The sequence below is a fragment of the Saccopteryx leptura genome, chromosome 2 (assembly GCF_036850995.1).
Source record: "Saccopteryx leptura isolate mSacLep1 chromosome 2, mSacLep1_pri_phased_curated, whole genome shotgun sequence".
Lineage (NCBI taxonomy): Eukaryota > Metazoa > Chordata > Mammalia > Chiroptera > Emballonuridae > Saccopteryx > Saccopteryx leptura.
In genome coordinates, this window is record NC_089504.1 from 180,014,870 (window position 1) to 180,041,587 (window position 26,718).

The 26,718-nt window shown below is 46.0% G+C and overlaps 1 protein-coding gene across 2 annotated transcripts in view; it reads right to left on the bottom strand.

Moving 5' to 3' along the window:
- Positions 1-230: 230 nt before the first annotated feature.
- The window catches only part of WNT5B (Wnt family member 5B), a 158,604-nt gene continuing 132,116 nt past the window's right edge, over positions 231-26,718 (bottom strand). The window contains exons 2-6 of one of the 2 annotated variants that reach the window (XR_010749283.1): positions 24,531-24,676; positions 22,741-22,988; positions 17,366-17,658; positions 1,111-1,756; positions 231-694 (exon numbers count right to left, since the gene is read on the bottom strand). Coding sequence is in view for 1 of the 2 variants with exons in the window: in XM_066369480.1 (XP_066225577.1) it covers positions 1,298-1,756; positions 17,366-17,658; positions 22,741-22,988; positions 24,531-24,676 (1,146 nt within the window). In the remaining variant the exon portion in view is untranslated. Of the gene's footprint in view, positions 1,757-17,365; positions 17,659-22,740; positions 22,989-24,530; positions 24,677-26,718 lie in introns of both variants that reach the window. The other variant, XM_066369480.1, reaches the window with a different exon arrangement.

The following is a 26,718-nucleotide window of genomic DNA, read 5'->3' on the forward strand; positions in this document are numbered from 1 at the left end:
GTACCTTTCCAAGGACCCAGGGAACAAACCAGGGTTAACTGACAGGCCGTAAATGGAGGAAGAAGGGAACGGGAAGGTAAGTGTGAAGTTTGAACTTAAATCTCTGAATTCTTTTACTCATAATAATAATATTAATAGCTACCATTTATTGAGTATTTAACTTTCTGTTAGCCCTAGGGGACAGCACTTAAATGCATTACCTTATTTAATTCTCATAACACTGTCCGTCTCTGATCACCAAACTAGAGTTCTGAAAAGTCTCAATTTCCTTACCCTTTTCCATATGTGCACCATATAGCGGGGTTTGAGGATTAGGTAAAAAATAAGGAGACTCATAAAAAAGAATCATGGGTCCAAATAAGGAAAGGGAGAGAAGCTTCCGTGAAGGGTATTTAATGTCAGAGAAAAACTGTACATCTGGGGCAGAGATGAAGAGACCAGGCCAGGCCAGCCAAACCTGACCTAGCTACACATTCTGTCGTTCGTGAGGCCTCCGCTGAGGGAGGAAGTGACAGCAGCAGCATCATAAGTTTCCTCTCCCTGGTGGAGCACAGTGCAACGTTCACTCAGTCCGGTCCTGTGCCGGCTTTCTGCAGGTCAGGCACATATATCCAGTTTGCGTCTTTCCTAACATGCCAGGTCCAATGGCCTCCTTTCCTTCTGGTGCAGGGAGCTTGTGGCAGGAGCTGGTGACCTGTGGAGGAAGAGTAATTCTTACTGGAAAGACAGGCCTGGGGAGGTATGGGTCCCTCTGCAGTCACAGGTCAGTGATGACATTGGACCACTTCTCATTTCTGCAAGTATGCACACAAATGGAAGCTAGGAAAGCACCAGCGCTCTCACAGGGTCTGTCAACATTCTGGGCAAGACCCTGAAGATGTCAAGTTTTAAGCTGAGTTCCTGCCACCTTCCACAGGACCTCCTGGCCCAAAGGCTGGGGCCACAGGGCAGTCAGCAACCCAGCAAAGACTCCAGGCTTCCAGACAAAATCTTCTCCATCGAACCATCACCCCGCTCCTCAAGGCCATGGTGGATTGACAGCAAATATTCCCAAGTTCCTACATCCTAAGGGTCCTCACCAGAGGGAGGGGAAAAAGACCTTTGTCCCACCTGCTGGGAGTGGAGAACCAGCAAAATCCAATTCTCAAAGCATCTCTTAAATAAGCTTTTCCTTTCCATTTTCTTTTAATTATCATCCATCCTTTCATTTATACAAATATAAAATATATTTATATAGATTTATATAATATAATCTTCTGTGAGGCAGAGTGGAGAGGAGGCAAGGAGTGTGGCCCGGTTATTTGCAGACGTGCTGGTCCACGACCTCCGTGCACTTCCTGCACTTGACAAAGCAGCACCAGTGGAACTTGCAGTGGCAGCGCTCCACCTGGACACTCTTGAACTGGTCGTAGCCGCGACCGCAGCACATGAGCTCGCAGCCATCCATGCCCTCCGAGGTCTTGTTGCAAAGGCGGCCCTGGGTGCCCAGGGAGCCCGTAGTCTCATTGCGCAGGCAGTAGTCAGGACTGGGGTCCACGTACACCAGGTCCTCGGGGGTGGGCTGGTTGAAGCGGCTGTTGACCAGCTCCAGCTTCCCTCTGCGGGTGATGCGCATGGCGGCGGCGCTGTCGTACTTCTCCTTCAGCTGGTCCCCCACCTTGCGGAACTCAGCCAGCTGGAGCCAGCAGGTCTTGAGGCTGCAGGACCCAGAGACGCCATGGCATTTGCAGGCTACATCTGCCATCTTATACACAGCCTGGGGGAAGGAGAAAGAAGGAAATAAGAAGGAGAGCCCCTGATGGAAGATGTCAGGAGGGTGGCAAGAGTGGCCACTGGCCAAGTACAGAAGAGGGCTGATGGGGGCAGGAGGAGGAGCTGTTCCATTGTAGACAAAGATCTTTCCAGGATCCTCAGTTGCTCTGATTGACAGCAAATAATAAAGGAGCACAAGGAAGAAACATGCTGGTGAGGCGTGACGAGGGTGGCCTGGGACACTTGCACTTTCCACTTTATCCATTTCTTATTACTTGAAATTTGTCTCATAAATGTGTCAGAAAAAAAAAGATATATCTATTTGATGTCAAACAAATAAAAACCAACACAATGTGTCCAGTACAAGTCAGAAAACAAAATCCAGTCCAATTACAAGCCTATAACAGAAACTACAGGCAGGGCCCTGGTTAGCCAAAGCTCTCCTGGTCCTGCCACGTCCTCTAAGAATTCAACAGTCATTATCTCCATAGACTCATCAGGAGCCTCACCACAGACCACATTGTATCTGATCCCCTGGGAGAGGTGGTGACAGTGGAGGGAGAGGGGCAAGGCGCATGCAGTGGAAGAGCAGCTTGGCAGGTCCACCTACAGGGGTGATTTATTTGAAGTTAACTCCACCCTGGAAGTCACTGAACCACAATAATGTAGAGCAGATTTGAACGTGGGTTATCCTAAATCAACAGGTAAAACAAGAGTAGACCAGAACACTGCTTACAAGGTGCTTCCCAATGAAAGCATACTGATGCATTGTGTTAAATCACCCTGGCAGCAGGCCCAGAGTGCAGATGGCAGGGTCAGAAAGCAAGCCTACAGCCCTGGCTGGGTAGCTCAGTTGTTAGAGTGCCATTCCAATATGCCAAGATTGTGGGTTTGATCCCTGGTGAGGGAACATACAGAAATCAACTAATGAATGAATACATAACTGGAACAACAAATTGATGTTTCTCTCTCTCGCTCGCTCTCTCTCAAATTAATTTTAAGAAAACGCAAGTCCACTGCAGAACATTTTACCTATGCCACAACTATTGTCATCAACTGAGCAAGGACTCATTTTTCAAGGATTCTTCTCAGATTTCTTTTCAAGAGGCCCCCGATTGTGTCTATTCAGCACTATGCAGAGACAAATGCAGGTATAAGAAATAGCTTACCCATCATCATATTACTGTTATCCAAATTTTCCTTGATCTTTTCTTTTTTTCCTAGTATGAAATTATTCCCCCACTTTATGATGGAAAAACTGAAGTTGTAGAGAGCCTCCGTAATCTACTCAGGGCAAGCCAGAAGGCACTCAGAATGCCCAGCACTTCTACACTTCAGTCTCAGGGCTTAAAAACAGCTTAGGGTGAAGAAAGAAGGTAGGTTCTTCCCAGGGTTAAAGGTACCTGCACTTGGCTGGCAGCTCCAGGTTCAAGGCATAAAAGAACCAATATTCCATTCCAACAGGCACTTCAAAGCCAGGGCCTGCAATTATCCTTCTGGCACACATCCTCGGTCTGAGCTCGGATCTGACATTCCTCTGAAAATGGCCCTTGATGTAGACAGGGATGTCAGGCATCTGGCACTGCTGTTAGAAGGATGCATTAAGGGCCTAAAACTGTGTACCTTGATGCTAAGTGACTAAGGGAACAGGATAAGCATCTCCACTGGGAGCAAACACTTAGGAAGATTTGAGGGGGAAAAAGTCGAAGCAGGACCTCACAGAGTAACGACAGGAATTTTAGTAAAACGAACCCAGGAGGAAGAGTGTCACTGATCCTCACTATTTAGACACTCATTCCATTCTTCCTCTGGGAAGAAAGACGTTGTAGAAACATCACTCTTGTGTTTTGAAAATATTTTACTATCGATAATATGTAAGTTCCTCTTGTAAAAGAAGTGGGGGAAATCCCAATTTTTGGCCCTTCCTGCTAACTGAAAAAGTAATAAAATGTTTTTAAAAATGCACTTTTCCCCTGGCAAAGCCCTCTCTAAGTTCTTTTTCACTTCTACCTAATGGTATGACTGAGCTTGGTAACTGATGGGAATGTCACAAGGATTAGGCAGTTTTTATCTGGAAAACGCTTGGAAGCCCTTGAGTGACAAGGCAGTATCAATTCACTGCTCTTGCCATCAATATCTAAAATGGAGATACTAGAGGCTCTTAAAAGTCAAGAGAAATTTCTTACAAAGTATGCCTAAGATTTATTTTGTGGTCAAAATGTCAAATCCCAGATATTCTGTTTAAAAACAACAACAAAAAACCTAGTTGTAAAATACTTGTTCAGGGAATGTTCCATCCCTGCCACCCTTTAGTCCTTCCTGTGGAACTTTCTGTGCAGGTGTGAGGAGGTGGGAGATGAATGCTTCTGGCTTCAGACAATGATTGATGGCTGAGGTCTGTTCCCTGGGCATAGATTAAAAAATAGAGGGACAGCCTGACCTGTGGTGGCGCAGTGGATAAAGCATCGACCTGGAAATGCTGAGGTCGCTGGTTTAAAACCCTGGGCTTGCCTGGTCAAGGCACATATGGGAGTTGATGCTTCCTGCTCCTCTCCCCTTCTCTCTCTCTGTCTCTCCTCTCTCTCTCTCTCTCCCTCTCCTCTCTAAAATGAATAAATAAAAAAATAATAAAAAATTTAAAAAAAAAAAATGTAAAAAAAAAAAAAAAAAAAAAATAGAGGGACAAAAATTCCCAATCTGGGGGATACAAGATGGCAGCAGAGTAGGTGGAAGATACACTCACTTCTCCTTAGGACCAAACTGGAATTACAACTAAAATATAGATTAAACAATCTGAATAACCAACTGAAGACTAACTGAAACCTTTTTTTTTTTTTTAAGATTTTATTTATTCATTTTATGGAGGGGAGAGAGAGAGAGTAGTAGGGGGAGGAGCAGGAAGCATCAACTCCCATATGTGCCTTGACCAGGCAAGCCCAGGGTTTCGAACCGGCGACCTCAGCATTCTAGGTCAACACTTTATCCACCGCATCACCACAGGTCAGGCAAAGAGAAATCATATAAACAAGGATTTACAGAATAAACCACAGCAAGATGGGGGGGGGGGCAGAGATGCGAAAGGGGCTGGCCCAGCTCCCACGGGTGGTGGTTGAGATGCTGGAGGGATAGCTCCGCTGCAGAGGATGGGGGTCCCCCTGAAAAGTGTGGGGTTTCAACCCCAAACCAAGCTCCCCAGCCCAGAGCATCAGAGCCTGGAAGGGGTGCTCACATAACATGTGGCTGTGAAAACCAGTGGGGATTCTGTCTGCCAGGGAAAGACAGAAGTCTGCTAGAGACACTGGTACCCTTTTAAAAGTGCTAATGCCCAAAATCTCATTACAGCCACTCCACCTGGGCTCTGGTGGAAGAAGTGCAAACTGAGTAGAGTCCTGTGAGGAGAGACTGGAGTTTGTGGCTCTGAGAAGCGAGTTAGAGGGACAGCAGCCAGGATCCCTGTGCTGGGTCACTCTCCTACACCACAGACACCATCTTTCTTGGGTGGAGCCTTCCCCTCCATACGGCATCAGCCTGGGGGAAAGCAATAGTGCCAACCTCTGGATTCCCTCTTGCCCCATCCTGTGGAGCTCATGACCTGCTGAGGAGCCAGCTGCCTAGACCTAGGTGTAGAGGTCTGGGCAGAATCAAGGGGTGTCAGTGACTAAGTTGTGTGGCTTTGACGTGGGAGCCATTCCCACCACTTTCCTGTGATCCTCACTGGTTCCTCCCTCCCCACTCACAGGAGATCCTCTAGCCCCACTCTCTGGGCTCCTGGTGGCCCTACCCTCCCAACTACTGGAGGCTCCACCCTGCTGAGATATGGGCAGAATCCAGGACTGACTGAGTTGTGTGGCTCTGAGGTGGGGGCCACTTCCTGCACCTTCTCCCAAAAGTGACTGGCATATCCCCTTCATGGGCGATGCGCTAACCCCATCCTCCTGACTCCTGATGGCTACATGCAGCTGAGATTTGGCTCCTGGCAGAATCTGGGACAGACTGAGCTATGTGGCTCTAGAATGGGAGCCATTTTTCCCTTGCATGCCTGACTGCTACAGAATCCTTCCTTCACACAGCAAAATCTTGATCTGTTCTCAGCTTGACAAATCCCTAAAAACCCACCCCACCAAAAAATTGTGAGAGTACCCAGCAGGTGATAGCTAGACTTGGTATACCCTGAGACATTTTCCGAGTGGCCTCAGACCTAGCACTGGCACCAAGTTTGAAACTGTATCAATCTGGTGAACACCACCTATGACTCACTGAGAACCTACTTTCTGCAACTCAAGTACTGACAAAGGCTCTTTCAGTGACTGAGCTTAATAGGCAACTGGCAAGTAGAGGTAGGAACGGGTAGATCTCAGGGTGCCTTAGGACTTTTGCTGACCTGCCCCAGGCCACTGTTTGGTGAACAGCTTGGTCCTTCCTGCACACACACACACAGGCCAAGCAAGGACAGCCACAAACTGTTGATTGCTGTGTAACTCCAAACAGGTTGCTCAGGGCCAGTCACAGGCAGCGCCTGACACTTGCCTGCACCGAAGTCCCTACCAAGAGACCCCAGAAGCAACACACCCAGTGGCTAGCTTCAGACAGCCTCAGAGCAGGATCCAATAAGCTTCACAAGTATCATATCAAAAGGGAGATCTCAATAGAAACCAGATTCTGGTGAGCCAAATTCTGCTTTCTGTGATTACCACCTGCACAGCAGCACATACACTGTGGTCAGGATTGATCGCCATAGTCAGCCAGCTTGAGGCCAACAACAATCGAGACTCAATTAAAACAAGAGGGCTCACATACCCACACAAGGGTCATTCCTGGAGCTCTCAGCTCAGGTGATCACGGGGACTGGGCCCCTGGGTTGCACAGGACACCTAATACATAAGGCCATGCTACCAAGACTTGGAGTCATAGCAGATCTACCTAATATATAGAAACAAACACAAAGAGGCAGCTAAAATGGGGAGAAAAAGCAGGTCCCAGTGAAAGAACAGAAAAAATCTTCAGGAAAAAAAGCTAAATGTAATGGAGGCAAAAACTTTACCAGATATAGAGTTCAAACCTGGTCGGTTGGCTCACTGGTAGAGCATTGGCCCGGCGTGTGGACGTCCCAGGTTCAATTCCCAGTCAGGGCACACAGGAGAAGCATCTATCTGCTTCTCCACCCCTAACCCTCTTGCTTCTCTCTCTCTCTTCTCCTCCTGCAGCTGCGTCTGGATTGGAGCGAATTGGCCCCAGGCACTTATGGCCTCACCTCAGTTGCTAGGAAAAGCTTGGATGCTGAGCAATGGAGCAATACCCCAGATGGGCAGAACATTGCCCCTGGTGGGCTTGCTGGGTGGATCCCAGTCTGGGCACATGCAGGAATCTGTCTCTGCCTTCCCTTCTCTCACTGAATTAAAAAAAAAAGGTTTTAAGGATGCTCAAGGAACTCAGAACTACAACAGTTCTAAGTTCAGAAAAAGGACATTGAAATAGTAAAAGGAAGCATTCAGAATTGAAAAATACAATACTAAAATGAAGAATATAGTGGAAGGAAAAAACAGGAAGTTGGATGAAGAAGAGATCTGAATCAGCAATTTGAAAGACAAGGTAGGAAAAACACTAAGAGCAGCAAAAAACCCCCAAAACTTTATTTATTTTTAGAAAGAAAAGCACTCATTTGTTGTTTCACTTAGTTGTGCATTCACTGGTCACTTCCCGTAGGTGCCCTGACCAGGGATCAAACCCACACCTTGTTGTTTCAGGACAACACTCTAACAAACTGAACTGGCCAGAGCTGAAAAAAGAATTTTAAAAAATGAGGTGAGTTTAAGGAACTTTTGGGACAACATGAAGCATAACAACATCTGTATCATAGGGGTACCAGAAGTAGAGGAGAGAAAGCAAAGAGTCGAGAAACTATTTGAAGAAATAATGACTGATCCTGACTGGGGGTAGTGCAGTCGACCTGGGACACTGAGGTTCCAGGTTCGAAACCCTGAGGTTGCTGGCTTGAGGGCAGACTCACCAGCTTGAGCACGGGGTCGCCAGCTTAAGCATGGGATCATCAACATGATCTCCATGGTCACTAGCCTGAGCCCAAGGTTGTTGGCTTAAGGAAGGGGTCACTGGCTCAGCTGAAGCCCCATGGTCAAGGCACATATGAGAAAGCAATCAATGAACAATTAAGTGTCACAGATAGGAGTTAATGCTTCTCATCTCTCTCCCTTCCCCTCTCCTCTCTCGCTAAAAAAGAAAAAGAAAAAAAAGAGAAAAGATAAACAAGAATGGCAAGCCTTTCACTAGACTCATCAAGAAAAAAAGAAAGAGTACCCAAATAAATAAAATCAGAAATGAAAGAGAAGTAACAACTGAAACCAAAGAAATACAAAGGATTGTAAGAAAATACTACTAACAACTATATATGCCAGCAAATTGGACAATCTGGATGAAATGGATAAATTTCTAGAAACATACAATCTTCCAAAACTGAATCAGGAAGAATCAGACAACCTGAATAGACAGATTACAACTAATGAAATTGAAACAGTAATAAAAAAAAACTGCCAACAAACTAAAGGTCTTGGACCAGAGGGCTTCACATTTGAATTTTACCAAACATTTAAAGAAGAACACTTATCCTTCTCAAACTATTCCAAAATAATTCAAGAGGAGGGAAGACTCCAGGTCATTTTATGAGGCTAATATCATTCTAATTCCAAAACCAGATAAAAACACTACAAAGAAAGAAAATTATAGGCCAATACTCCTGATGAACATACATACTAAAATCCTCAAAACATTAGCAAACCAGATCTAGCGATACATTAGAACAGCGGTTCTCAACCTGTGGGTCGCAACCCCGGCGGGAGTCGAATGACCAAAACACAGGGGTCGCCTAAAGCCATCGGAAAATACATATTTCCGATGGCTTTAGCCGCTGAGAAGCCGCACTACCATCTGCAGCAGCGCTATTCAGCTTGAACGCACGGCCTGTGTTCCAAACTGAATGCCTGTGGTCTCGGTCATGCGCAGACGTGATTGCATCATCCGTCTGGGACCTAAGGGGCGGGGAAGCAGGGGTGGGGACACTCCACAGTCCATAGCAGCGCATTACATGTGTCCGGCGCTTGACGTCATCAGTGGGCGGGTGCAGCAAGCGCCGGAGGACAGAAGCCTAGGAGGTGGAGAGGCAAGAGGTGGAGAGCCAAGAGAGCCTGCGAGACAGCCTGCTGGTGTAAAAAAGGTTAATAATGTGAAAACAGTACACACACCATACACACAATACTGTGTAGGTGTAAGCTGCTTTGTGTGTAATCATTACACAGTACACAAAGCAGCTTACACCTACACAAAGCACCATACATTTACACAGTGTGAACTACATCGGTCTTATACTATAAGAGACCACTATAAGATGTAGTTCACACTGTTCCCCAATGTATAATTATCTCCCATATCTCCCACTATTTTCCCATATTCTGAATGAGGAAACTGCTGGAATCAGCGGTTTCCGGCATTGACTCTGCCTCCTATTGATTTCATTGGGAGTGCGGCGGATTTTGTGGAAGAGAGCTCCCGAGAATCTCGGGTTACCACACAATCCGCCACAGCCTCCTTTTGATTTCAATAAGAGGTGGAGAAATGACAGTTCCCGACACATTTCTTCCTCTCCTATTCAAGTCAATGGGAGGCCGCAGCAGATTCCGCTCAAATATAGAGCATGTTGCTTAATTTTTTCCACGCTAGAACTTTTCCTAGAGCAGAAAAATTCCAAAGGTGGAATCCGCCACCCCCAATAGACTGAAAGAGGCCTCACACTGAGGAATCTGCTGTGCGGATTCTGCAGTGTAAAAGATCTGCCTCCTATAGAAGTCTATTGGGGGTGGCGGATTCCACCTTTGGAATTTTTCTGCTCTAGGAAAAGTTCTAGCGTGGAAAAAATTAAGCAACATGCTCTATATTTGAGCGGAATCTGCTGCGGCCTCCCATTGACTTGAATAGGAGAGGAAGAAATGTGTGGAACTGCATTTCTGCCGTACAGGGGATCTCTCTTCTGTGGAATCCACGGGTCTCCCATTGAAGTAAATGAGATGTGGATTCCACCGCAGAAACCGCTGCTTTATAGTGTGAAAGAGCCCTGAAAGATACCATGCTGTGCAGAAACTGCAGTGTATCCTATGACGTAGTTCACACTGTTCTATATAGAAAACTTGCCACTAATCTGGAAAAAACAGATCCATTAGTTAAGCAGCTATTTACGGAATGGTAGCCCCAATACACTAGGTAAGGAGGTCCATTAGTAATAAATATTTCTCAATATATAATTAAATATTGTTTTTGTGATTAATCACTATGTTTAAATTATGTTTGATTTGTAGCAATGAGAATACATAATGCATATCAGGTATTTACATTCCAAATCATAACTGTAGCAAAATTACAGTTATGAAGTAGTCACCAAAATTATTTTTTGGTTTGGGGTCACCGCAACATGAGGAACTGTATTGCGGGGTCACGGCATTAGAAAGATTGAGAACCACTGCATTAGAGCGATCAAACACCACGATCAAGTGAGATTTATTGCAGAGATGAAATGTTGGTACAGTATCTACAAATCAATGAACATGATACAGCACATAAACAAAATGAAAAATAAAGATCATATGATCATTATTAATAGATGCAGAAAAAGTATTTAATAAAATCCAGCACTGATTTATGATAGAAACTCTCAGCAAAGTGGAACTAGAAGGAATATACCTCAATGTACTATATATCAGCGGTCCCCAAGCCCTGGGCCGTGGACCAGTATTGGTCCGTGGGTCATTTGGTACCGGTCCGCAGAGAAAGAATAAGTAACTTACATTATTTCCGTTTTATTTATATTTAAGTCTGAACAATGTTTTATTTATTTATTTATTTTTTGGTATTTTTCTGAAGCTGGAAACAGGGAGAGCCAGTCAGACAGACTCCAGCATGCGCCCCACTGGGATCCACCCGGCACGCCCACCAGGGGCGACGCTCTGCCCACCAGGGGGCGATGCTCTGCCCCTCCAGGGTGTCGCTCTGCCGTGACCAGAGCCACTCTAGTGCCTGGGGCAGAGGCCAAGGAGCCATCCCCAGTGCCCGGGCCATCTTTGCTCCAATGGAGCCTTGGCTGCGGGAGGGGAAGAGAGAGACAGAGAGGAAGGAGGGATGGGGTGGAGAAGCAAAATAGGCGCTTCTCCTATGTGCTCTGGCCGGGAATCGAACCTGGGTCCCCCACACGCCAGGCCGACGCTCTACCGCTGAGCCAACCGGCCAAGGCCAATGTTTTATTTTTTAAAAATGACCAGATTCCCTCTGTTACATCCATCTAAGACTCACTCTTGACGTTTGTCTCGGTCACGTGATACATTTATCCGACCCACCCTAAAGCACGGTCTGTGAAAATATTTTCTGATATTAAACTGATCTGTGGCCCAAAAAAGGTTGTAGACCACTGCTATATATGCCATATATTACAAACCTGCAGCCAACATCATACTCAATGGGAAAACACTAAAACTGTTCCCTTTAACATCATGAACAAGACAAAGATGTCTACTTTCACTACTTTTATTCAACATAGAATAATATTAAAAGTCTTAGCCACAGCATTCAGACAGGAAGAAGAAATAAAAGGCATCTAAATTGGGAAGAAGTAAAATTGTCATTATTTGCAAATGATATAAAATTGTATAGAAAGAATCCTAAGGATTTCACCAAAAAACTAGTAGAACTAATAAATGACTTCAGTCAAGTATCAGGATACAAAATATGTATCCAGAAATCAGTTGCAATTTTATATACCAATAATGAACTATCACAAAGGGTAACAAAGAAAACAATCCCATTTATGATTGCACCGAAAACAAACAGACAAAAAACACTAGAAATATGCCTGACCAGGCGGTGGCGCAGTGGAAAGAGCATCGGACTGGGATGCAGAGGACCCAGGTTCAAGACCCCGAGGTCGCCAGCTTGAGCGTGGGCTCATCTGGGTTTGAGCAAAAGCCCACCAGCTTGAACCCAAGGTCACTGGCTCCAGCAAGGGGCTACTCGGTCTGCTGAAGGCCCGCAGTCAAGGCATATATGAGAAAGCAATCAATGAACAACTAAGGTGTTGCAATGTGCAATGAAAAACTAATGATTGATGCTTCTCATCTCTCTCTGTCCCTGTCTATCTCTCTCTCTCTGACTCACTCTCTGTCTCTGTAAAAAAAAAACCCACAAAAAACCCAAAAAAACCCAGAAAAACTGATAATTGATGCTTCTCATCTCTCTCCATTTCTGTCTGTCTGTCCCTGTCTATCCCTCTCTCTGACTCTCTCTGTCCCTGTAAAAAAAAAAAAAAAAAAAAAAAAAAACCACTAGAAATAAATTTAACTAAGAATGTAAAAGACTTGTACTCAGAAAATTATAAGATACAGAAGAAAAAAAATTAAAGATACAAGTAAGTGAAAGCGTATACCATGTTCATGGATAGGAAGAATTAACATCATTAAAATGTCCATAATACCCAAAGCAATGTATAGTATAGATTCAATGCAATTTCTATCAAGATACCAATGGTGTATTTCACAACACTAGAACAAATATACCAAAAATCTCTATGGAACCACAAAAGATTCCAAATAGACACATCAATCTTTTTTTGTGTGTGTGAACTTGAGCTCAAGCTGGTGAGCTTTGCTCAAACCAGATGAGCCCACACTCAAGCAGGCAATCTCGGGATTTTGAACCTGGGTCCTCCATGTCCCAGTCCGACACTCTATCCACTGTGCCACCACCTATTCAGGCGCCACATCAAACTTGAAAAAGAAGAACAAAGTTGGAGGACTTGCAATACCTGATATCAAACTATACTACAAGGCCAGAGTAATCAAAACAGCATGGTAATGGCATATAAACACACATATAGATCAATGGAACAGAACAGAGAACCCAGAAATAAACTCATGCCTTTATGGTCAATTAATATTTGACAATGGAGGCAAGGACATACAATGGGGTAAAGACAGTCTATTCAATAAATAGAGCCAGGCAAAATGGACAGATACATGCAAAAAAAAAAAAAAAAATGAGACTGGACCACTTTCTTACACCATACACAAGAATAAACTCAAAATGGATTAAAGACTTAAAATGTTAGAATCAAAACCATAAAAATCCTAGAAGAAAACATAAGCAGTAAAATTTCCAACATTTCTCATAGCAATATTTATTTTAATATGTCTCCTCAGGCAAGGGAAACAAAAGAAAAAATAAGTGAGACTACATCAGACTAAAAAGTTTTGCCTAGAAAAAGAAACCATCAACAAAATGAAAAGACAGTCCACTGAATGGGAGAACATATTTGCTAATGATATATCTCATAAGGGGTTAATATCCAAAATTTATAAGAAACTTACGGAATTCAACACCAAAAAAAAAAAAAACCCAATTAAAAAATGTGCAAAGGACCTGAATAGACACTTCTCCAAAGAGGACATACAGATGGCCAATAGACATATAAAAAAAGTGCTCAATGTCACTAATCATCAGAGAAATGCAAATTAAAACCACAATGAAATATTACCATACACCTGTCAGAATGGCGGTCATCAATAAATCAACAAATAAAAAGTGTTGGTGAGGATGTGGAGAAAAGGGAACCCTAGGGCACTGTTGGTGGGAATGCAGATTGAAGCAGCCACTGTGGAAAACAGTATGAAGTTACTTGAAAAATTTAAACATGGAACTGCCTTATGAGCCAGCTGTTCCACTTTAGGAACGGCTTTGGGAACTATCTGAAGAAACCCAAAATACTCATTTGAAAAAATATATGCACCCCTACGTTATCTGCAATGGTATTTACAATAGCGAAGATGTGGAAACAGCCCAAGTGTCCATAAGCAGATGACTGGATCAAAAAGCTGTGGTACATTTACAAAATAAAATACTACTTGGCCATAAAAAAAGAAGGAAATCTTATCCTTTGTGACAGCATTGATGGACCTGGAAAGCATTATGCTAAGTGAAATAACCGAGTAACAGAAAGACAAGTACCATATGATTTCACTTATTTGTGAAATCTAATGAACAAAAGAAACTGACAAACAAAATAGAAACAGACTCATAGAGTACAGACTGACAGCTGTCAGAGGGGAGAAGAGGTTTGGTGGGCTGGGTAAAAATGGTGGAAGGAATTAAGCAAAAGATAAAAATCAAAACTCATAGACACAGGCTATAGTATGGTGATCACCAGAGGGGAAAGGGGGCGGGGGTAGAAGACGGTAAAGGCAGGATAGATGGTGAGAGAAAGAGACCTGACCTGAGTGGTGAACACACAGTACAATATGTAGATGATGTGTTACAGAATGCTGAAATCTATATAATTGTATTGACTGTCACCCCAATAAATTCAATTAAAAAAAAACTCACAACCTGGAGCAGACAGAGGCAAAGGGAGAGGTAAAGGGTTAGAGAAGAGGTGGGAAACTGGAGGAAGGGGGGCCAAAGACAGGGACACACAGGAAGACGGCTATAAGTGGCAGATGGAAGGGGCTGCCAAGATAAGGGCCCGGTACAAACAAACAATTACGGGCAATAAGACAAGGAGCTGCTTCCTGCTCCTCCCCTCCTTCTCTCTCTCTCTCTCCCTCTCTCTCTCTAAAATGAATGAATAATAATTTTTAAAAAGCCTGACCTGTGGTGGCACAGTGGATAAAGCGTCGACCTGGAACGCTGAGGTCGCTGGTTTGAAACCCTGAGCTCACCTGGTCAAGGCACATATGGGAGTTGATGCTTCCTGCCCCTCCCCTCCTTCTCTCTCTCTCTCTCCCTCTCTCTCTCCTCTTTAAAATGAATGAATAAAGTTAAATTAAATTAAAATTAAAAAAAAATAGACAAGGAGCCAGTAGAAGTGTGCTCAAGACTGTGACTGAAACGGGCCTGGATTAGGATAAATGCCTAGTCACCTCCACATCTGTCACAATGCCCCATGGACAGCTCAGAGCAGAGACAGGAAACAGCCCCCCATGAATCTGACCTCTCACTAGGAAGCAATATGGCAACTTTGGTCTGCATATTCATATGCACCTACTGTGTAAAGCACAGCTATCCCTGTCCTCAGAAACTTGCACTTCATGATGAGGTAGAGTACACCATAACTCAGGACCGGTACAAATGCTCTACTGTAGTTGCGATGCAGAGACTACTACCTATGAGAGATGGAACAGATTTGAAGGAGTAGGTGGTATTATATAGGGATCTTAAAAAATGGATAAAATTTGCCTGACCAGGAAGAGGCGCAGTGGATAGAGCGTTGGACTGGGATGCAGAAGACCCAGGTTCAAGACCCCGAGGTTGCCGGCTTGAGCGTGGGCTCATCTGGTTTGAGCAAAGCTCACTAGCTTGGACCCAAGGTCCCAAGGTCGCTGGCTCGAGCAAGGGGTTATTCGGTCTGCTATAGCCCCACGGTCAAGGCACATATGAGAAAGCAATCAATGAAGAATTAAGGTGTCGCAATAAAAAACTGATGATTGATGCTTCTCATCTCTCTGTCCCTGTCTATCCCTCTCTCCGACTCTCTGTCTCTGTAAAAAAAAAAAAAAAAAAAAAGGATAAAATTTGGGCATTCAGGAGATAAAGTGAAGATTTTAACCTTTTCACCAATCTCTTTCCAGTTGTGGTTAAATACGCAAAGACTGCCTAATGGAGCACTAAACCAGAAGAAAGTCCTGGAGGCCCAGGCAGCCACACAGATGCCCTCAGAATGGATGTCACCTGAAACAGTTGTGGTCTCTCTGTCCAGTTTATACCATAACAAGCACAGTTCAGAGCATCGACAACTACCCCTCACCCCACCATGGATCAATATCACCCTCCATACACCCACAAGTGGCTAAAAATCTGACCTCAGGATATGTGATATGTAAGAGAGACACTGGATAAGGAAGGGACCAATTCTAATTTCTATGTGATGTCACTACTGGTGATGCTAAGTTTACACAAGTATAACATGTTCTACCAAGCCACCATCGTAAGATACCGATTCATGTAAACACATTTCCAATCCCATTTTTCTACTATGTACTTCTATGAAACAAAAATATAACAATTTTTAAAACTGATATTGAAACACATTTTTAGAAACATATTTATATCCTGTAACCCACCAATGAACCAATATTAAATTCTGCATTTATTGCTTCTCAAAAAAACCTCTGCTCTCATTTTTAATTAGTTGGTCTTTGCTCTCATTCAAGTCCCTGGCCTGGGCCCACAAGCCAGCTGACTTGACATAGACCTAAGTGTGGACAGCACCCCCAGAAAGAAGTCTGTGCTCCCCTGGCCCTTTGTCAGGAGACTGTTCGTCCCTCCAGCACTCAGACCTCAGACCTCTCTACAGGGAGACCTGGATGCAGGCTATATTGGTCGAGTCCCTCTGTTTCTTGAGGCAGAAGCCTCACAGGGCAGCAAAGGAAAGAGGAGTCCTGAGCATGTGCCCAGAGGTGGGATCTCCATGAACAAGGTGCAGGCAGAGCAGGAGTGTGCTTCCCAGAATACCATAAAGGAAACCTAATGGTGTTGCCCAATTATGCTCTGCACACACAATAAAGCACGTCCACCTCCACCTCCGGTTCAGTTTCTACTGAAACTGAGGCTCAGAGACTATCCTATCTTACAAGTGATCAGTGAAACTGTCTACTTGAGCCTTCCAAGAATCGTTTGTCCTTCATGCTTTCACTACGTTAAAACTCCTAGCACACAGTTTGCCACTAGGCCTAAATGAGCTTTTGGACTGGGTTTCTGGATTGTATGACAGCAACTCTTAAGCAAACCCTGCTTTTACCTGAGCCTTTAAGAAATCACAAGCCACCTGACCTGTGGTGGCACAGTGGACAAAGCATCAACCTGGAATGCTGAGGTTGCCGGTTCAAAACCCTGGGCTTGCACAGTAAAGGCACATACGAGAAGCAATTACTATGAGTTGATGCTTCCTGCTCTTCCCCCACCCCCTTCCCTTCTCTAAAATCTTAAAAAAAAAAAAAAAATACATAAGCCCTGGCTGGGTAGCTCAGTTGGTTAAAGTGTAATCCTGATACACCAAGGTTGTAGGTTTGATGCCCAGTCAGAGCACATACAAGAATCAACCAATGAACACATGGATGAATGGAGCAACAAATTTCTCTAAGTCAATAAATAAAAATTTTTAGAAAATGAAATCATAATCCCTAGACTAAGTCTAAAAGCCTAAATTTCCAATCATCCTATCTGTTCAAATTGTAACATAGGGGCAGTCAAGGCAAGAACTCCACTCCTTATGTTTGAAATTCTGATTGTAAGACTGCATCTAAGCTCTATGGGACAGATGCCCTGTAGAGAAATAAATAAGGTTTAAAAAAATGACAAGTACATGTGTGTGTAGGGAAATGGACCCTTCTAAAAAGGATTAGTTCAGTAATATGGGCACCTAGATCAGCAGTTGCAGGTAAGAATCTCCTTGAGTAGGCCAAGCCCTTCCTCCATGACCAGGCCACGGCTCATAGCTCAGCTCAGCGACAGCCCAGCTGGTCTGCAGTGTGTGGGGAGGGGTGGGACGGGGTTGGGGAGAGGTCCAGCTCACCCTTCGACCCGCCTCGTTGTTCTGCAGGTTCATGAGCACCCGGCCCTGCTCCTCCGATCCCTTGGCATAGTTCTTCTCCCGCTCCCGGGCGTCCACAAATTCCTTAGCAAAGCGGTAGCCGTATTCCACGTTGTCCCCACAGCCGCCCCATAGCCAGTCCCGGGGAAGGTCCTTGGGCCGCGCTGTCCTGCTGCAGCCACATGTGGAGAGCTCACCCTCTCGGCAGGCCCGGCTGATGGCGTTCACCACCCCCGCGGCACTCACGGCATAGGTGAAGGCGGTCTCGCGACTCCCTGCAAGGCAAGACAAGGCAAGACGGGTGGCGAAGGAGGTCAACTCTAGTGGAGGCTCTTCATCCCTCTGCCTCCTCCAGACCCATGCCGCAGCAGCCTCAGCCCTACCACTCTCAGGAGGGAAACAATGTCAGGAAGGTGTGCCTTTCAGTCCCCATGGCTCTAATGGCTCAAAAGGTCTCTTGATAATGAGCTGAAATTTGCCTCCTCTGCCCTATGGACATACCAGATAGAGTGACACCCTCCAGCCCAGGCTTACACTAACAAGCATTCCAGAGAAGTTTACACGACCAGTAGATTCCTAGGGCACAGACCTAAATGCAGGGGAGAATGGACATTGAGGAATTTAGGAGAGACATGAGACCAAAGAATGAGACCAAACAGAAATCATAGGACCAATTATAGAACTCTATCCTTACAAAAACCTCTCCCTCACAATGTCAATATTTCCCCATCCTATGAGCCACACATCTGTCTTTTTATTGCTGCCCCTATCCAGCTAGATATAGTGGCAGAGACCAGAAGTAGAAAGTGAACTAGAATTATAACATCCAGATCATTCAAGCTGTCTCGCTGTCTTCCATAGGGTCCACACTGCCTCCTAACTCCAGAGTACTGGGAACACATCTATGGGACACTCAGCAGGGTCTCTCCAAATATATAGATCATTTCTAGTAGAAAGCTGAACTGTGGTCCTCTATTGCTGTAGGGAACCACTCACAAACTCACATGCTGTATGTTCTACTTCAGTAAAGATGTTTATAAAAAATAATACTCAGCTACCAGGAAATGCAAATAAAAATCAAAATAAGACACCATTTCACACACATGAGGAAGTAGGGGAGGACATAGAAAAACTGGAGCCCTCATGTATTGCTGGTGGGAACATACAATGATACAGCTGCTTTGGAAATAGTATGGTGGCTCCCCAAAAGGTTGAACATTGAATTACCACATGACCCTGCAATTCCACTCCTAAAAAGATATCCAAGATAAATGAAACCATTTGTTCACACAAAATCTAATGTTCATTGTAGCATTATTCATAATAGCCCAAAAGTCCATCAGCAGGTGAATGGGTAAACAAAAAGTGGTATTATCTGTGCAATGGGTTATTATTCAGCCATAAAAAGTAATAAAGTGCCTGACCAGGTGGTGGCGCAGTGGATAGAGTGTCGGACTGGGATGCGGAGGACCCGGGTTCGAGACCCCAAGGTCGACAGCTTGAGCGTGGGCTCATCTGGTTTGAGCAAAGTTCACCAGCTTGGACCCAAGGTTGCTGGCTTGAGCAAGGGGTTACTCGGTCTGCTATAGCCCCCTGGTCAAGGCACATATGAGAAAGCAATCAATGAACAACTAAGGTGTCGCAACGAAAAACTGATGATTGATGCTTCTCATCTCTCTTTGTTCCTGTCTGTCTGTCCCTATCTATCCCTCTCTCTCTGACTCTCGCTCTGTCTCTGTTAAAATAAAAAAGCCATAAAGTATACAAGTACATGCTACAACATGGGTGAACCTTGAGATTACTATGCTGAGTGAACCACTTAGCATTTTGTATCCATATTGAACCTGATATAAAAGGCCACATATTATATGACCCCACTTATAGGAAATGTCCAAAATATGAAAAATCATAGAGGCAGAAAGATTAGTGTCTACCTAGGGTTTGGGGAGGAGCGGAGAAGAATAGAGAGGGACCACTAATGGGTATACAGTTTCTTTATAGGGTTTTGTAATTAGATAGTAGTGCTGGTTGCACAATCCTGTGAATATACACTGAACTGTATACTATGAAATGGTACATTGTACAGTATATGGATTGTTTTAATAAAGCTGTTATAGGAAATAATAAACATCCCTGTCCGGATAGCTCGGTTGGTTAGAGCATTGTCCTGAAGCACAGAGGTCACCGCTTCAATCCCTAGTCAGGGCACATACAGGAACAGATCGATGTTCCTGTCTCTATTTCTCTGCCTTCATCTCTCTCTAAAACATTTTAAAAAGAAAATAATAATAAGTAATACTCATATGGACTTAGGTCTAGAAGGAAGGGAGCGGTTCTTAACAGGAAACTGAGGTTCAGTCCTGATCTCAGCTATTAAACCAAACAATTTCTGCTCTCCGTGGTCCGAAGTAGACAGACATCCCACAATACCATCTTGGCACATGGAGAGAGAAGCAGTCTGCAATCATTGATAAGTTTATAGTGATCTCCCACCTTATCCCCCCTTTTTATTATCTAGGCACGACACAGTGAAGTTTGCAACCAGACCACATTGGGCAAATCAGTTTTTCTCAATTAGCCAGGGGTCAATTCCTGGTCAGCTGTGGACCAGGAGCAGCCCAAGAAAAACCCAGATGGTACAGGAAGTCACACTGATGATTCAGCCATCAGGCTTGACATTTGAGTCAGTGCTGAACCACTGCCAGAGACCAGGCTCTATCTGGTCTAGGGGAGTCAGGCTATGAGTGTGAGCTCCCAAGATGGTAAGATGGTTAAGAGGCTCTTAGGGAAGAGAGGATACGCCTGAGAAGTCTTCCTAAAATGGGGCCTCGGGACCCTGACCTGGCACCCTGGGGCAGGAGGAGCCTGGCAGCTGTGGCCCAGAGCACACTCCATCCACTGTGAGCGCTCCTTTACAACGTTCCTCAGAGAAGTTGATTGGGTTCTCAACGCAACTCATTCCACCTTTTTTTTAATGACTCTAATCACCAGAACATTGTTATATTAAGCTGAAATGGGCCTTCCTATAACTTCTGCCTGCTGGAATGCATGTCTATTCCCTCTCCATAGAACAGCCCTTCGGTATTTGAAAGCAACAAACATGCCTTCTATGTGTTCCCTTTCCCAAGGTACTGGGTCTGATTCTTTCTTCCATTCTTCAGCAAACACGTTTTTCAGAACTGAGTCCTTCTTAGAAGCACCTTTTACAATAGTGACCCCACAAGTGAGCATCCTTGTCACAGACATCCTGTGCTCTGAGGGTCGTTGCTGATGAGCATGGTTGGGATCCTAACCTGTCCTCAAATGAATTAGCTGTCTCCTGCAGGCATTCTGCCTCTTTTGGCTGGAGGCATCCTTAGGTCCTGAGTGCAGGTGGGGCTCTGCTTTCATGGGCAGCATCTCGGTCTCTGGTAAGCCTGCTAAGCACAGGCTCTTAGTGCTCCTCTCAGCAAGCAAGAGATAACGTGGGCTTCAGAATGGATAGGCAATACAGAGTGGGGGAGGATCCCTATATATGAAACAATTCAGAGTGGAAACTCAAACCATCTCAAGGATAAAGGCTATTAAACCAGTGGCTAGTGGAGCTACTAGAGAGACTTTAATCTAGTCGGACAACAGGAGAACAGAACAATATCATGCCTTCTCTGTTACAACTGCCAGGAAGGTGCCTCCATGCTCCTCTGGGCAGAGACTAGGTGAAGCACCAATGCCTCCCCCTGAGCTGCCTTTGGTGGTGGACTTTTGCAGCTGCTTCAAAAAAGAGAGGGATCTTTTGGAAGTCACACACCAGACAGCAGTTAAGAGAACGAACTCACCAGGAGACATCTGGGCCCAGGGAGAGGAACAAAGGACAGTTTCCCAGGTAGCATAAGCCTCAGGGAAGCTACAAAAAGGAATAATGAAAAACAACCAAACAAACAGGAGGGTTTCACTGGTAACAGAGCAGGGTACAGAGAGGGTACGGAACAGGGTCTGCTTTCACAAGTCACTCTGCCATGCAGCCCTGTATCCGGCAGCTTCTATTCCTGACGGCGCTTTTCTGTCTGAAGGAAAGCCTCACTTTGTGGCCTTCACTCAAGCAAAGGAACACATGGAAAGGACCTAGCCAACATCAGGCATACATTAGGTTATTCCCTTCAAGTGATTAGGAGAGTTCCTCTCTCTACACCTAGGCCACCCTTGTGTCCTCACCAGAAACTCAGGGCAGAGGGTGCTGCTGACCCAAGACTTTACCAGGAAGAAGGGACAGATACTAACTATATTTGAGAAGGACTGATAAATTACCACTAAATCCCACTTAATGCTCAAGTCTATTCTTTCAGGAAAGTTGCCTAGTAAGACTGATACGGGAACACAGGAGCATTCCTTCAACGGACCTTGAGTTGACACTGAAGGAAGAGAAAAAAGAGATTCAAAGTGTCCTTTCCCCTGATCCTTACTTCTTACTCTGGGCAAGGGAGGTGGGAGAAAGAGGTCAGGAGAAGGAGGGGGCCTTCCAAGTATCCATAATAGAGGAGAATGGAACTGCAACTCCCTAACTCCCCTGCTGCTAAAACCATTCTTTGGGAAAAGCCCAAGCTTGGGTAACTCCAAAAGGGAAGCTGTTCTGAGAGAATACAGGACAGGGTCCTCAGTGCTCTAACACCTTCCTTTTATGGCCCTGAGGATAAGACCCAAGAGAATAGGGCCGGATTTCTCAATTTCTTGCCAGGGAGAGGAAAATTACATTTCAAAAGGGCCTAAAACAATTAGGGCCCAGATCACACCTCCAGCTAAGCAATAGAGCAGCCAAAGAATCATTGGCCAGGAGTGGGAGAGGGAGAGGGAGAGGGAGAGGACAGGAACCTGGGAAGAGGTGGCCCTCTCACCTTTCTTCTTCAGTCTGTCCCCTTCCCCCGCTTTCACCCCCACCCCTTTCAAATGAAAGAGCCAGGACCTGGGTTGACTTAATGACCGCTATCTCCAATTTGGCCCACAGTTTCTCTCTCAGGGTCCAAGCAGAAGAGGCAGAAAGCCCATGGACATTCAGGGCCAAGCTCTCAAAGGAGGCCACTGTGCTGAGAGACAAAGCACACTGGTGGTGGGCAGGTTTCCCCATTCACTCAAATGCAGCTCAGACGGTCAGAGCCCTTCCCAGCGTGAGTCACACAGGCTACCCCAGACAGGGCTGAGCTGAGCTACGGCTGTGCGGCTAACACATCGTCTGAGACTCTTCTGCCTCTCTCCTTGCAGGCCAATTCTAAGCCTTGAGAGAACCCATTAAGACACTCTCTCTGCACCATCCTGAGAGAGCATGCTTGTACCCAGGCTAGGTGAGCACAGCTCCTTCAACCAAGCCATGTCTGGTGGCCGCTTACCTATCTGCATGACCCTCCCAAAGACAGATGTGTCGTCCACCGTGCTGCAGTTCCACCGCCTCTGCCGGAACTGGTACTGGCACTCCTTGATGCCCGTCTTGGCTCCCTCCCCAATGTAGACCATGTGCTCTTGGTACAACTGGCACAGCTTTCTCTGGCCAGGGGAGAGCCCAGGAAGCTGGCTGCACACAGGCTGGGCACCGATGATGAACATCTCAGGTCTCTGCACTGGGTTCATAGCTAACGACCTACAGCAGAGATTCAGAAAGGGGAAGGAGTGAGCATATACATGCCTGTGTGCAGCTGTAAGTCATTCATCCATTCATTTTTTCAGTGCTTTCTGTGAATAAGGCCCTCCATTAAATGCTAAGAAAAGAAAATTAGGAAAACTGAGGCATGAAGACAGATGACATGTGAGATGCTTAAGACAAACTTGAGCTTCTGGATTCAGGGCAATCAGATAGGGGAAGAACTCTTACAGCTAGGGAGAACTTTTTATAAGGAGATGGCCAAAGTGTGAGCTTGAAGGATCTTAAAGGTGTGAGGCAGGAGGGGAATGCAACAGAGGGAGTGGGCTATTCATTTGAGGCAGAGAGCAAAAAGTACCAAACCTCACCAGGAGAGAGCATGACTTATTCAAGGAGTTGGACTAATTACTTCACTTTGAACCAAGTGCAGGATATGTGATGGAAAGCAGTAAGTTCCCTTATGCCTTTAAAATCAAATTCAAATTACATATATGGCAATATATTCTAAATGTTTTCACTTCTGTATTGGACCCACACATCCCTGAACCCACTCCTTATTAGTTCTCAGGCTTTCCTTTTTGCTCATTAACCACAAGATACAATAAAGTATTAAGTGAGATGATAAGGTTGTACATTTGCCATCTGAGTAAAAATGTGAGCAGCGTACAGACCGTGCAAAACAGGTCGTGAGTGCCTGTTATTCCATGTTGACTTGGCAATGACAAGTCTTAATTTTTATTTATTTATTTATTTTATTTTTTTACAGAGACAGAGAATCAGAGAGAGAGAGGGATAGACAGGGTCAGACATACAGGAACAGAGAGATGAGAAGCATTAATCATTAGTTTTTCATTGCACATTGTGACACCTTAGTTGTTCATTGATTGCTTTCTCATATGTGCCTTTACCACGGGCCTTCAGCAGACCGAGTAACTCCTTGCTGGAGTCAGTGACCTTGGGTCCAAGCTGGTGAGCTTTTGCTCAAACCAGATGAGCCCACGCTCAAGCTGGCAACCTCGGGGTCTCGAACCTGGGTCCTCGGCATCCCAGTTCGACGCTCTATCCACTGCGCCACCGCCTGGTCAGGCGGCAATGACAAGTTTTAAAAACACAAAAAGAAAGCAACACAATGGTCCTGCAAGTCCCGCACCTGGTCTTCAGACTTATAAAGTAAGAATTCTATTCTCCTTGCACCCACCAGCAAAAAAACTTTAAAAATAATAAATAAATAAAAATGTTTACCCATCCAATAACAACAAGAGGAGTATTTCTAACCACCCATAGGGATGGAGGAAAAGCCAGGAAAAGGGGAATACAGACAGGATCAGAGAAACAGCCAAATGAACTAGTCCTTTATCCTGTGGAACCTTTACCTCTGGGGGCCTGAGAAAGAAAAAGGCCGCCCCAGTTTTCCTGGGATAAAAGAGGTCCTCAGGATTCCTATGAATAAAGGAAGATCGCTACCCACTGTGACCTTCTCCACATTTCAATTACCAAAGGAGGCGTAGGTTGTAGAGTAGGATTTCAGCCCCTCTTACTCACCACCAGGAGCTGGCATCGGCTGGCAGCTGAGCCCAGCTGGAGAGCAGCACAGCAGCGAGCAGCAGCAGGCCGGGCATGATCGGCCTCAGCCCTCCCCAGTGCCCCGGAAAGACCCCAGGGACTGCCGGCTTCCAAAACTGGGAGTCCTGAGAAAACAGAAATGGAGGGAGAATCAGTGTGGAAATGCAACAGACAGGGGAGGACTAAGAAGCAAGGGAGTGAGCTCTGGGATAGATCTAATGTCACTATTCACTCTCCCAAAGAAACTCAGCCTCTTTCCAACCTCCATCTCCTCCGGCTCATCTTCTCACCAGAGGGCTGCTGGCCTTGATACCTCTTACGCCAGACTGGGGTAAGACCGTACTCGGGGCCTTATTCCAAAGGAAACACTGAGCTGAGAAACTAGAAGAGAGAAATGAAAACATCCCATTTCTGGAGCAGGGCATGCTCCATGCAGCACTTAGGAAGAGGTGTGGCTGTTCAGTGCACACTTGCCCCTCCAAAAGTGCAAGTCATCCCCTCGCCCTTCCCTTTACCTCTCGCTCCTGGATTCCCCTGGCCTCCAGGATCTCTTTTCTGGGGCCAAAAAACAATTGGTGAGTTGACTTGACCGACAGCCAAACAGGAGTCATCCCTCTCAATCTATACCCTTCTCACGCTAAACAAGTTTCCCAAATCCTAACTTCGGTTTCCCGAAGTAACAGTAGGGAGAAGGCTAGGACTCTTCACTTTCGCAAGGCAACTTCACAGAGAAATGTAAAAAAGCCTAGAAGCGAACCCGGCCCCTGAAGCTGTGGAGGCTTCCTCATCCCCTACCTAGGAGCCTTGTGTCCCAGCGGTACCAACAGCAGAGTAGGGGCACCTCCGGCCCCTCATCTGCAACCCTCGCCTCGAACCTCCGTGCTGAAGGCGAGTCTTCCAGAAGCAACCACCTCTTCCTTCCCTTGCAGCAAAGAGCTCCGGCATCTTCGCCCCCAACTTACTTAACTACCGCCCACGTCTACGTTCCCCCACCCCCCACCCCCACGAACACCTTTCCTCAGGCCTTTGAAAACAGACAGAAAATCCTGCTTCTGCATCTGGAGCAAGTCTATAAAAGCATAACCCTTTGGCTCGCCCTCACTTCGTTTCTCCCTTAGCTTCTACCCGGGGTGTGACCCCTGCGCCCCAGTGAATCTTCTTCCCACGACCCCTTAACGCCTCTAGCCTCACAAACGCAAACACAAGCTCGCACACGCCTCCAACACCCCCACCCCTTCTCACCGCGCAGTTCTGGGTCGCGGGGCTCTCCGGGAGGGGGCGGCAGGTGCTTTGGGTAATCAGCCTGGCAGATATTTTTTTGTCCTGGGTCCACGAAGAGAAGAAGGTGGCCTGAGCAGGATCCAGGGAAGCTGGGCCACAGCCTGCCCCACCCCCTTTTGCTGGGGCCAGGCATCAACAGGCAGGTGTGTGGGGTCAGGGAGGGGGGCGATCAAAGAAACTTGCCCCTTCCCCTTTGTCATGCAGAGCAAGCTCGGAAATGATCCGGTCTAGTCTGATGGACTCACAGCTCCTCTCACCCTACTTCCCTAACAGACCTCCCCTCTTCTAAAGGATGCCCCTCCCCCTCTAACCTCTACCCCCATAAATCCTCCCCGTCCCTCAGGGCAAGTCTGTGAATGCACCGACTGGAACCAAGAGAGATGGAGCAGAGATAGGGCTGGCACCAGAAGCTAATGGCTTTATGGAGGGGAGGGGACCAGGTCCAGAGTTGGAAGGACCAGAGAAAAGCTTCAAAGACTTTCCTTGTCCAAACATCCTTAGCCCCACCTACCAGTCCTTCTTGGGGACTCAAGTCAGAGCTGCCTCTACTCCCGGTGGCCCTCAGCTCTCTCACCGGCAGGGCCATCCACACCACCATGCCTCCTGCACGCCTCCTGCACACCTCCTGCACACCGACACCCATCCTCACAAGGTTCCATGCCAGATATCTCAGGTCCTTCTCCAGCTGGTGGCACTTCTTATCCCCATGGATTCCCCCTCTCACACCAGAGGCTCTTGCTCCAGTCACACCCTTTCATCAGGCCCCTGTGAAATCTCTCTGGCCCTGCAAGTCCTAGGTGCAACGGAGGCCACACTGGAAGCCCCTGTTCTTGAGCCAAGGGACAAGAGTCAAAGCCAGCTAACAGTCACTATGGCTTTGACGCCC